This window comes from Polypterus senegalus, chromosome 8 (assembly GCF_016835505.1).
Source record: "Polypterus senegalus isolate Bchr_013 chromosome 8, ASM1683550v1, whole genome shotgun sequence".
Classification (NCBI taxonomy): domain Eukaryota; kingdom Metazoa; phylum Chordata; class Cladistia; order Polypteriformes; family Polypteridae; genus Polypterus; species Polypterus senegalus.
Window position 1 is genome coordinate 67,294,580 of NC_053161.1, and position 13,547 is coordinate 67,308,126.

A 13,547-nucleotide genomic window follows, 5' to 3' on the forward strand; every position below is an offset into this window, starting at 1 on the left:
CATGGTGCCATACTAGAATTGTGAGATTAGGAAAATGGACGGAGCCTTGGATAGATCTGAGATTATATACATTTATTTTATACTTTGTTTTTGTACTGAGGTTCACTTATCTTGTAAAGTGATAGTTATGGAACATGTTATACAGAAATGTATTGATTAATATTTTTTTTTGTAGTCATTGTAAGCAGCAGCATTACAAGATGATAGCTGGATATTTGGATAAATAGAAAAGGGAACTAAATGTCACAACAAGTTAAAACTTTATTTTTTGCTGATTTTTCATTAGGTGAACAGATGACCCTTTTAGGCAAAACTGCCCAGCACAATTAACCACGTTCCAATCAGGTCACACACTCACACTTACTTATACTGGTACAGGTTAGTTTTTAACCAGTCTAACAGCTTGTCTTTGGACTGTGTCCTTGACTGGTCCCAGCCTTGCCCCCAAAAGACTGCTGTGACAGATTCCAGATTCCAAGTCTCCATGACCCTGTACTAGAAAGGCAGGCTCAGAAAAAATATGGCAAGATCATAAACATGCACTGCCTTCTTTCATTTTGTTATCCATCTATTGTAAGATGAATAATATAAATGGTTCTACATAAAAATATAGAGTGCATTGACACATTTGCCCACATTCATTCACAACAAGGCAGTTAAAATTCCCAAGTCTTACATTTGGGATGTCCCTAGACTGATCTTCACTTTTTGCCTATTACCTGTTTGCTGCCATAGTAAACTCTAGTTCCTTGAGTCTCTGCAAAGAAAGAAGTGACTGAAAAAAGAAAGGAAGAATGGGTGTTTTAATATGAAAGTCTTCATACATAAAAAGTGTAGCTGTTTTTGTCAGGGTTTTTCAGTAATGCCAATCACCTTTGTGAACATTGTAAAAAATTGTAAGAAAAACAAAAAAGTCTGATAACTAATGAATAATTATTAATAGTTATGCTCTCAAATGAAAATGTAAAAACTATTTAAAAAGCTATTATAAAAATGCAAATATAATCTATCCATTGTTTAACCAGTTGCATTCAGTTCAAAGTTGTGAAAGACACAGACTAACTCATCAATACTTGTTGGGGCCAAGACTTGAACCAGTTCATTGCTGGGGACAATGTGGCAGACAAATTTAAAGTCGCTAGTTGACACATAGGCCGCAAGATTCCGCACACATAGATGGGAAGACCATGCAAACTTCACACATGCAGTGATAAGGTTGGGAGACAATGGGGCCAAACAGTCTTCCTCCGAGGACAGAGGTAGTAAAAGTAATAATAAGAGTATGTGAGTTAAACCATAGCTCGAGTCAGAGGAGAATAAATATTCTCTCGATAATCATCTTGAAAGTCAGGTCAGATAGCCTTCTTTCTGTTTCTTTGCAGTTACTCTGAATTGCTGATAAGATAAGGAGTGAGTTTATTTGTTCCAGAAGGTGACTGACTCTATTCAGTGCTTCGATCTCTTTTCTTTGGCAGAAGTGTCAAGCCTCTAGGACCCAGAAGAGCACCCGATGCGCCTATTTTTTTGGAGAGGAGAGTGCGCATTTTGTCCGAAAGAGCTCTGCCTCATCTAGGCTGTTGAAATTGTGACAGCAGCAAAAACATTCGGCAGGGATGGCAACTTGGAGAACCGCCGGCGAGAGGAGTTTGCAAGAACGACGTTAACTTGAGGCTCCGCTTTAGGATATTGTCTTGTCGTTTTTAAGATCACATCCAGCAAGTGCGCTCTTCCAGCTTTCACCCAAGTTTGCCTAAGTTTTCCGCTCTCTTAAGTGCTAGTGGGTGGCAGATGAGCGTACGGCGTGCACTGATTTTCTCTGCTCATGCTTGTTGTGGGTAAGATTTGCTCCGCTCTGGATTACAATGCTGTGTTCACACTCTTTTAAAGACATGTAATGCCTCTTTTTCGATTTGATTTTAAACTTCCGCGTAAGGAAGTATTGATTTTTCTGTGAATGAACAAGACAATTGTTTACGCTTCATCATCTGGCAAAGTTAAACGCGGAAAGCTGTCTGCCCTAAAATCATCATCGTGATACATATTCTGTCCAGGAAACGGCAAAAAGCAAGCGGACAACATGTGTGCACAGCTGTGGTGATATTGCCTGATTCCAGGGAAATTACAGCGCAACAATAAGAGCAAGATCAAGTTTGCCATCGGCGTACTTAAAGAAGTTAATGTGGCATGCCGGGTTTTCTTCGTCTTCATGTTTCAAGGGTGATACGCCTTTGCCGACGCCTGTGATTGTTTCTGCGCCCTGTGTCAAATGTCAAGCAGAGCCGACACGTCTCGGATTGGATCAGCACGGCTCGCTCCGCTGCGCCTTCTCTAGATATGGTGCCAGCTTGTGCTACAATGCCGGGATGTGCTGAGCCGCCGCGAATCTCAGAATGGCCCGCGAGGACTCGTTGAAGTGCCTACGCTCCCTCCTCTACGCTCTCAATTTACTCTTCTGGGTAAGACAAGACACCGGCAAGCAGGTGGCAGCTTCTCTGCTCACATTACACACTTTAATAAGGCTGAGTAGGCGTATTGCCACATGGGGCTGGCACGTAACTTGTCTCTGTATATGTAATAGAATTATTACCATCTTTCAAATTAAAAGTGGTTGCCCCATCGGTCACCATTCAGTGCAATTAACGCGATCCTTCCCTTGCAGCGTATAGTATTCAGGGTTTCTCAACCGCTTACCTTTGAGAATTGTAGTTGCTGAATTTCTTTGCGAATGTCTTACTTATTTAAAAGCGTATTTATTTAGTACAATTCCCTATTTGCCTTTTCAGTTTTTTTCTCGCTACAAAACCAAGTTTACTGCCTAAACATTTCAGACAAGCCTCCCTTAAGGAAGAGTTGGATTGTTTTGTTGCAGTAAATTGCATTTCAGTGCAAGCACATAAACAGTACAGTATTCAAGACTTAAAGATTTATAGAAATAATCTCCTAAGAAAATCAGCTACTCATCACATGAACAAATGTCCTATTAAAAGGCATGTTCTCCACTTGTGCCTGTGTAGGTTTTCCATCCGGTATTCCAACTTTCCTACCACATGCCCATGTTAGAATTCCCATTGTTTCTGAATATCCCAATAGTAATAGAAAATGAATGTGCCCTGTGATAATCTGGCAACTGGTTCAGGATTTGTACCCTCTTGTACCCAGTGCTGTCACAACAGGCTAACACAGATCTGGGTAAATGGGTTAGATTCTATTGTAGATTCCGTTAGAAAATGGATGAGTGGATAATGTAAAGCATCTTGCTAAGGAATTCAGAAAAAAAAAATCTCATCTGCTCAAATTCCTGAGAATCACTGTAACTAGAGGTTTTCATTTTAGGCCAAGATGCATAGGATTTTAGCAACTTATTTTGTAAACCAACTGCATCTATGTGAGGCCATACGTTTGAATTTATTAACAAGTATTTCAAGAGGTTACCATACTGTGTTGATTATGATTTGTTGCTTTAAAGTTTGCCATCTCCTGAATTACATGTTTGCATGTTAGGTTGTAATAATTAAAATAATTAATTGTTTATAGATGAGATCTGCCTTTTTCAATGTTATAGTAAGAGTTGAATTAAGAAGAGTGCAGTGACATTAATGAAAGTAAGCTCAGTCAAAGTATTGCTACAAAGAAAGTCAAACTATGGAAAAATGACCTCTAATAATGGGCATGTTAAAGTGTATCATTATCAGTATGTTAGGTGTCTGCTTATGTCAATAATTAATGCACTTTATGTTATATACAAGTCAGTGTGCTACCTTTGATTTCTATGCTGCTCATTTTTTGTGGATGTGAACTTTTCAAAAAGTGAATATTGGACTGTTTGGGTATTTGGTTTTGAAATGTGTATTGCAATTGTACTAATACTTTAGAGTAATTTGTGATACCGCATGTTGTTAACGGCACTACATCAAATAGAGATTGAGTAATTGATTCACTGAGTTTCTATAGAAATGAATGATGTTATCATACCTATTTTAGAACAAGCAACTCCCTGTCCATAATGGTGAGCAAACTATTAGCATGGTCAGATTTTATTTTCTTTGAATTGATTAACCATCCATCCTTTGCAAAACCTGCGTAATCCACTTTAGGGTTGCAAGGGCTGATGTCTGTCCTTGCTACATCAGGCTAAAGTCAGGAAACAATCCAAGATAGGGCTTCAGTCCATCCAAATTTTTATTGATTCACAAAGCAATGTATATAAGATAATAATTGACATTCAGTTCATAGTGGTTCATATCCTATCACAGATTCATAGTTTACTAAATAGTACAATACATAGTTATAAGTTTTAATAAGTCAGCACATTCTTTGATGAATGGATGTGCAGGTAATTTCTTTACATTGTTCCATCACAAATTTTTTGCAAAAACATTGTCTATTTCATGTTGCATATTTATCCTCTTGAGTAATTATTATTATACACAAACCTCTGTAGATAAACACTCCATACTGGAAATTTGGTTTTATGTAATTACTTTTTTAAAGTCTCTTTTCCAAAAACAGGCTCATGCCCACTGCCTAACTTTAGAAGTGTTGTGTTTAATTGAGTAGCCCTGAATGAGATGAGGAAAGAAGCATCTGAATTGGTATCGACCAACACTAAACAAACAGTAGCAGATAAATAAGTAATGAACATCCATCCATTATCCAACCCACTAAATCCTAACTACAGGGTCACGGAGGTCTGCTGGAGCCAATCCCAGCGTGCAAGGCAGGAAACAAACCACGGGCAGGGTGCCAGCCCACCACAGGACACACACACACACACACACACACCAAGGTCAATTTAGAATCGCCAATCCACCTAACCTGCATGTCTTTGGACTGTGGGAGGAAACCGGAGTACCTGGAGGAAACCCATGCAGACACGGGAAGAACATGCAAACTCCACTCAGCTAGGACCCAGGAAGAGAACCCGGGTCTTCTAACTGCAAGGTTGCAGCGTTACCCACTTCGCCACCGTGCCACCCCTAAGTAATAAACAAAAAAAAACAACAAAAAAAAAATCATTTTGAAACCTTATTAATCAAGTTCAGGGTCATGGGGGACTGGAACCTAGCCCAGTAACCCTGAGGATAAGACAGGAATCAGAATAAGATACGGTGCAATCATATTGTAGTGCACTCACCCACATACCCATACCCTTATTCAAACACTCACAGTAGCAAGGTGTTGTACAGTGTTTGCCATTATGGATGTAATGCGAAGTCAAGCAAAATGACACCATTAATTGGGTAACTAAAAAGATTGCAATACACAAGCTTTTGAGGCAGCTTCTTTAGGCAAGATTTAAGAAGAAGAAGGGGCCTGAGCTGCCTTGAAAGGGAGTGATGACTCATTTTTTTATAGTTCTTTGTGCACAGTATAATAGAGTTTTCATCTTCAAATTCACTTTTCATATTGGCTTATTGAGCTTTGCTTTGCCTTAGCATATCATAGCATACAGTAAATTGTTTAAATGAGCATCAACGTTACAGCTAAACTAAACTGTACATGATCAATGTCAGCGAGAGGAAGATGTAAGACAAACCAGTTGCATCATTTTAATGGCAGCATATAAAATTATTCACTTAGCTATTACAGTGCTTCCCAAATTCGGTCCTAGGGACTCACTATAGCTGCAGGTTTTTGTTCAAACCAGACTCCTGGGCTAATTAAGTGAACCGTTATTTCCCAAGTTCTGTGTTTTGGGAGCAATATAGAAATTAGAAAACTAAGTTTGGTAAAACAAAAAATATATATCAAAATGTACCAAGCAGTTATATGGGAATAATGTATTTTTTTCTTTTTAACAATATTTTCATCTTGATTTTCATTCTACTTTTCCAGGTGTTTTACTTGTTTAATTAATCCATTATTTACTACAGTAATTAGTGGGTCTGATGCTAAAGTAGTTGCAGCTTTTGATTATTCAGTGTTGTTTGCCTGGGTGTCTGCTCTGCACATTTTTATTAATCATTAATAAGATACAATGAATGGGGAAAACTGCACAGAGAAAGGGCAGCGTATAATGAAATCAACAAAAGAGAGTTAAGCATTTAAATCTATAGCAAAAGCAGAAATATTTCTAAAATGTCCTATAAATGTAAAAATCATGCTGCTGTGCTTTTCTGAAAGTAGAATAAGAGATGAGAGAAAAAAATACCAGCTAATCAAATGAGATCAGTGTTATCAGGTGTTGTCACTGATTATGAATCTGGTTGGAACAAAAACTTGCAGCCACAGTAAGTCCCCAGGACCGAGTATGAGAACCCCTGAGCTATTAGGATTCTTTTTACTGTCAGGTTAATGCAGATAATTCCCTGATTTTTGTTTTACAATTTATGATATTTGTACCATTATTTTGTGATTTCAATTTGTCACCATTTTGTGAGTTTGTTTTTACCATGGGTGTTGAGATTCTTTTGTATTTGGTCGCTATAATGCTTTGGGGATCCTGAACATGTCAGGCATTAATATAATATAATTTCAACCATGTTTTAGAAAATGGCTGTGCAGGTAAAATAATGTTTGAACTTTGAAATAATATAAAGAAAAGACCTCATGAAAAAAACTGTGTTTTGAGAACATCTTTTTGTTAGGAAATGCCTGTTTTAAATTTAGTGTAATCCCTTTAATGGCGCTACAGCTAGCTTTCTGAACAATTCACTTAAATTAAATAAATGTGGTCCTACAGAACTTCATGGAAAAATTTAGATGGTTAAACACACACCGTCTTGGACACAAGTGCAGTAAACAAGAGGATTTATTTTTGTGGCAAACTCTTCCAGTAGGCAGTTCCCATGCCACAATACAAATTTACAGACACTCTGCAATTCTGTAGTCTTCCCTGTCTTTCTCTCTGTCTTTGCTTCCTCCACTGCTCTACAAAAGCTTTCGTCCTCCTCCTCCCAACTCTAGCTCATGGAGATGTGGCAGGCAGCTTCTCTTGTGTCCCCAAAGCTGTGGTACAAAAGCACTTCCAGTGTAGGTTTAGGGCTAACGAGCGCATTCACCACCCCCTGGCAGCACCCATGGAGTCCAACAGGAATGACTCAACAAACTCCAAATCCCAAGATTCCCTGTGGGAATTCATGGCAATACTGTAGCCCTTTGGCGGCTGCCATCTAGCACCCTGGTGTAGACAAACCTTATGCAGACTTTCTCCCCTGTCCTTCCATGCAGGGGGTATCCTGGTCAGGTAAGGTTCCCTAGTGTCCCTCAAACCATGTTGAAACTCAGTCTTGGGTTTCTGTAGCATTGAGGCAGTTGAATTGAAAAAAAAGACTAGTAAAGCATAACCTTGTGTTTGTTTCAAAACAAAGATAGTATAAGAAGACAAATAACATTGATTTTAATCAACAGCAAACAAATTATTGATTAACAACCTCCAAAATCCATCATTTGTATTTCTTTCCTTTTGGGAATGCTAAAAAAGTATTTTTTTTTTCATTAAATACTACTTCAGCATTTTCTGGCAGAGAGCGGTCTTTAGCGTGACCTAATTTACTCTTGGCTGCCAGCCTTATCCACTGGGCACAGATCAGTCTGATCACTTTGTTCAAAGATTTATTGTACCACATCACACCTTTCAATAGACCAAACCAACTGGCTGCAGTCCAACTGTAATTGGAAACATTTTGGATTATTTCCCAGTTATAAGTTCCGTTAAACGCAATTTAATCCTATTTTTGTGTCATTCAGTTCTGTACATTACAGGTAAGTGAATGAACTTTCATTTTGTCAACATGTCACTAAGAGTTCCAGGAGAGTGACATTAATATTTAAATATTGGAGCCCCTTTTACATGATGAATATAGAAATATGATCTCTGGTGAAGAATTTAAGTACAATCGAGAAGGTTAGTACAATGAGAAAATCTTTCTTAAAATGCATACTAATACAATATCAAAGCATAAATTGACAAGCAGTTCAAAAGGAATATTGAGGTAAAAATCAATTCACGCTGCGTCAAAATATCTACTATCATGCCTGTTTTCCACCTCCATGGAATTATGGAGACAAGAGAAAGAAATTCAGATTTAACCAAGTAATACAGGTCTCATAGACAAATGCATTATGGGAAATCCCTCCTTCACATTTAAACTTCATCCCAGATTGTAGCCCATTTACTGTTAAAGCACATACTAATACTATCATTAATGTGGCAAGAAAACATTCTTAACAGGTTGGAAGAAGTCAGCTAAATTTATGATTGCTTCTTTACTAAAATGTAAAGGAAAGTTTAGTGACGCACACTCTAATTATAATTTTGTTGCACTGGTTTCCATACGTTCTGCCTATGGCAAATTAACATCTTTGACAATTTCTGGAAATGAGTAGGAGCCTTTTGTACATGTTGGTACAAAAGGTTGATAATGTTCATTTGGTGCCTTACTTTTTCAATTGTTAGATTAAGAATATGCAGTAAAAGTTCTCTATAAATATAAATAATTAATTTGTCTTTCAGTTGATGTCAGTCTGCATTTTGGGTGTTTCTGCTTGGATGAGGGATTACCTCAACAATGTCATCATTTTAACTGCTGACACCAGGTACACTATGCTTCCCTGCTTATTTGAATATATGACAAATTGAAATAATGAAAAATTTGCATGTTTATAGTCAAATGCTCACTTTGTTTGGCAGCAGTGAACTTTAATTGACAGGACAGGTACAATGAGTGAATGCATCAACAACAAAAAAAATGAAATGTGTTGAAATAGAAATTTAAAGGAGAACCTTAATTTTGTCGTTTGACTCCGCTACCTTGCTCATGTCCAATACTATGCTTACTCTCGCAGGACTGGATGCACAATTCATATTGTTCTGGTTAGACACAGGATGATATACAAATAAGTGCATATGATTATTACATTAGGGTGTACTGTCAAGTACTGTGGCATGCAGTATTTGCAGAATACAGAAGATTGCAAAATTCCTGTGATGTAGTTAACTAACTGTTTCATACTCTTATTTTCCAGATACTAAACACCTGTAATGTGCATTTAAAACACAGTGTCGCATACTTTATTATAAGCGCTTCTCCAGATAATTAGAAAAATGAACCTTACATAAGCACAGCAAATAATGTCTTTACAAATGCATGTGTGACTAATTAAAATTACACACGTTAAACATTTTTCTCACATCTTAATGTTTTCTTAAGTGGATGCTAAAATGGAAAATACAGCAAGTTTTTAGTATGCTAGACAGCAGAATAAACATAAAGAAGAACTATTAATAACAACTGCTGAGGGCAAGCAGGCTTCCCATGGGTAAACACAAAAGTAAAACCAACAACATCTTTTCTCCAAACTATGTTGCATAACTTGCTTTTTATTTATTTATTTATACTTTAATTTTATTTGCAGGCTGGAAGAAGCAGTTCTTCGGACCTATTCCCCGGTGATTCATCCAGTGATGATTACTGTGTGCTGTTTTCTAATCATTGTGGGAATGCTTGGGTATTGTGGTACTGTGAAAGGAAATCCTCTGCTTCTGTCATGGGTAAGTATACTGTGTGGTAAAACTGCTGCATCTGTGACCTTTGATTCAGAAAATGCATTATTTCCTGTTAGTTCAGCAAAATGCAGTTTATTAATTGTAATGTTTTCAACATTCCTACTGTTAACTGTGTGACTTTTGGAGAAATAAATCTGTATTCTTGAAAAATGAAAACACTTGCAGTCACTGGCTTTAACTGTAATATGTTGCTATACAGTATGTATTGTTACAAACAATCATATTTACTGTATAATGTGAAGTCACTATCCAGTTTAGACCTGACACAAAATTAAAATGCTCTCACAGACAGGGGGTAGTAACAGAAGGAGAGACACAATAGAACAGGCAAAAAACAATAAAACAGCTGTCATTTCATGTTTAGGTTTCTTTTTTTACAGGTGCTGGCAGCTCTTTACACCGTCTGCCATCCAATACTACACTTTTCATTCTATGGCCAGCAGCCGACTGGCCTAATTCTCCAAGCACAAAACTATCAGCCAGCTACAGAGATAAAACTTTTATATCACTTAAGATTTACATGCTCATTCATACCTTTAGATGGATGTTCTGTGTGGCAGCTTCAGCCTACAATGCATCCCATAGCCTAGACTCTTTATAAAAAATTGGATGTCCATGAAATTCGTATTGTATTTCCTGATCTTATCTGTCAGCGACAAGTCTCATAGAGCTCCCTGAATTTGGTCTTTTAAGGCTAAATTTAATATAATTGACCCAGAGAAGGATGCTAATATTATAATAGCAGGCTAACCATTTGGAATGGAAAGTACTGGTCTTCTAGAATGATCTTTTCCCGAAGAGCTATGTAGGCCTTTAGGAATGATTCAATTAGATAAACTTTATTAATCCTATGAGGAAATTCAGAAGCATACAGTAGCAGAAATATAAAATCAAGGATACAGACTTACAGGACAGACAATGCGGCCAATAAAACAATTGATACGAAAATAAATATATCAAAATACACTTAATGAATACATTGAATTGCCTGATAGCAGTGGGAAGAAAAGACATGCAGGGGTGTTTCTTAGTACACTGAGGTGGAATGAGTTTATGGCTAAAAATGTCCAAGCGAGCAACACCTGGAGGAGATGGATGGGATTTTTAATGATGGCATACAATTTTGCCATCATCTTCTCTTCCACAACAGTTTCCAGTGTGTCTAGGGTTCACCCTGTGATGGATCAGCCTTTCTTAATAAGTTTGTTCAGGCATTGTGCTTCTTTTGAGCTCAGTTTACTTCCACAGAAGACTGCAGCTTGGAACAGCACATTAGCTACTATGGACTGATAGAACATTTCCAACACTTTCACTTGTCTATCATAAATTAATTTAAAAAGAGGTGAATGTCAAGGAGAGTGGCCAAATTGAGACAGCCCATAAGGAGCAGGACATATGTGTGGTTGGTTTGACTACAGAGAGTGTTTAAGGAGTATGATCACCACTCATGAATAGAGTGCAGTTAGTGAAGTAACCAGTAGTTTCAATTCAGTTCATATTTGTTCCTTTAGAGGTGATAACTCCTAACCCCCTATCATGAACCTAACAGCAGGAAACTCTGCTTTGGAGAATGAAGATTGGGGAGCAATCAGATTTTCAGTAAGAAAGATGGGCTGAATTGACAATTCCGATGTTTTTTTCCATCTTGGTGCTTGTTAAAATATTGCATAATACATCAGCTTAGTTTTTCCATGCATGAAGGTCGTCTTTCTTGCTCAGAATCTGGTAATATGTAAATATGTTTCCCTAAATACTGACTTTACTATGTACTCCCATCTCCTTTCTCCATGGAAGTCCCTTTTATCTTCCACTGTTGGTGGTGTGATGGATTAGGAGAGTTTTCTAGGCATACATGCATTTCACTGTTTGCCTGATTACAACAATCAATTTGAACTTTGTTACTGTCTTGCCACATTCTTTCATGCTTATCCATTATTCATCTATGTACTGTGTCAAAAAAAGGTGAGGTTTGTCTGGGAATGGTTATACAACTAAGATAAGCTTTAAGCTTTAAATCAAAAAATGATAAAATAATGCATTAGAAGAAGTGTAGGAGTCAATCTGGCTTGTTGGCCTGTACATAATCAATGTATGTACTGTATGTATGTGTATATGAGTAGTATATATTACATGTTTAGAGTTTAGTATTTAATTCTGCAATAGGTGTAAGTCAGTGCTGGAAAACTCAAATCAGCCAAGTGTGGACCTTTCAACCTACAGTATTTCTACTTCAGATGAGTTACACTCTTTCTCAGGCTATCTCGAACAATTGGTTGCCTATCTGGTGCAGGTCACTTACTGGTCATCAACTCCTGACCTATTGACAAACCATTTAATGGGATAAATACAAAAAAAGGTAATGCTAGGAATTCCAACTTTCCACCCCTAAGCCTTGTACTTAGTTAACTAACAGGCAGGTGCAGTCATCTCTGTAGCAGCTCACGTGTACACTCTCGACTCTTTTACACCAGATGGTATATGGATTAATTGCTTTGCTTTTAAAGTCTGTGCTGCATGTTTCTCATGGCTTCACATTGTATTTGCTCTATTGAGATCTGATTAAAAGCCCAATTGTTCTGGTTGCAAATCATGATTATATATTAGCCTGCAGAGAACAAAGTAATGTGAAATCCAATGCCAATCCGGATACAGAAAGCTGCAGTTAAGTTTTTCACACAGCACTGCAAGGTGTACACCTGTGAAATAATATTTTACCTCATGGTATAAAGCTATTACTGACACTTGTGATTTTCTTTTACTCATTTGAGCTTTCAGATTGGTAAAATATACTGATTTCCAAAAGATTCCAATGTCAAAGTTTAAAAAAATAATGGAAAAAATCATTTTAAACAATTTAGCATCAGGACATAAAACTACTACATATTTGTTGTGTTTTTGATCTCCATTATCCTAAAACCCAATTGTTTTACAATTAGATATCAGCTTTTACTAATTGTATATTCAGCTGATACATTTATTCAATTTGAATTTTATTTGCCGAGGGGCTACAGTTGGAGGACAGGCTGGCTAAATTAGCTCAAGGTCACACAGTGAGTCAAAGGCAGGACCTGAACCTGCATCCTATGCATTGGCCACTAAACCATTGTGCTGCTATTATTCTATGGTAGTAGGTCTCAAAATAAAGTCTACCGTCCCCTCACAATGTATTTATTTTCTGTTACAGCCTCCCAAAAGGAAATGCTGGGATTCTGTGACACTATAAACAAACCTTATGAATATACACAATAAGAAGCCTCACCTGCTCTTAGTATGTGAGAAAACACAGACAGGGAAAATAACTCTTTAACAATGAATTATTTCAAACACCACCACCAACACAGTATTTACAGCTTACAACAAAATGCTTAAATAAATAAAACTTTACAGAGTTAAAAGTACCTGTCTATGATGAAAGCTGAGTATTTGTACTAGTATAGAACAGATGGATAAAGCAGATAAACTGAAGTAAGTCACATTGTATTATTTATTAAGTACTAGCAAAATACCCAAGCTTCGCAGCGGAGAAGTATTGTGTTAAAGAAGTAATGAAAAAGAAAAGGAAACATTTTAATAATAACGTAACATGATTGACAATGTAATTGTGTTGTCATTGTCATGAGTGTTGCTGGCATATATATATATATATACACACACACATATAAACATATATATACACACATACACATACTGTATACTGTATATAGATACATAGGCTTCCGTCAAGGCTTCCATCGGGTAGTCTTTTGAAATGAAATTTCCCTCCGATCAGTCCTAGAAACGCGCTTTCTTCCGACTCCTACATTTTTGTAGCTCTGATGTGTGCATCAATGTAATCGATGTAAAAGAAAATCATACATTGACAAAAGTTACCCTTTGCTTGGAATGCAAAGTGTGATTAAATGCGTTATTTTTTTAACGCGTTATGGAGTACATGCATCGAAGCTTCTCATCTGTGCTTGTGCTAAGAAAAGGAAACATTTTAAAAATAACGTAACATGATTGTCAATGTAATAGTCTTGTGACCGTTATGAGTGTTGCT

The 13,547-nt window shown here is 37.1% G+C and overlaps 1 protein-coding gene across 1 annotated transcript in view; it reads left to right on the forward strand.

Moving 5' to 3' along the window:
* The first annotated feature begins 1,545 nt into the window (after window positions 1-1,545).
* Window positions 1,546-13,547, forward strand: part of tspan12 (tetraspanin 12) — a 99,517-nt gene continuing 87,515 nt past the window's right edge. The window contains exons 1-3 of the mRNA XM_039761210.1: window positions 1,546-2,456; window positions 8,456-8,538; window positions 9,358-9,493. Of these exons, the coding sequence (XP_039617144.1) occupies window positions 2,391-2,456; window positions 8,456-8,538; window positions 9,358-9,493 (285 nt within the window). The 5' untranslated portion in view covers window positions 1,546-2,390. The remainder of the gene's footprint in view (window positions 2,457-8,455; window positions 8,539-9,357; window positions 9,494-13,547) is intronic.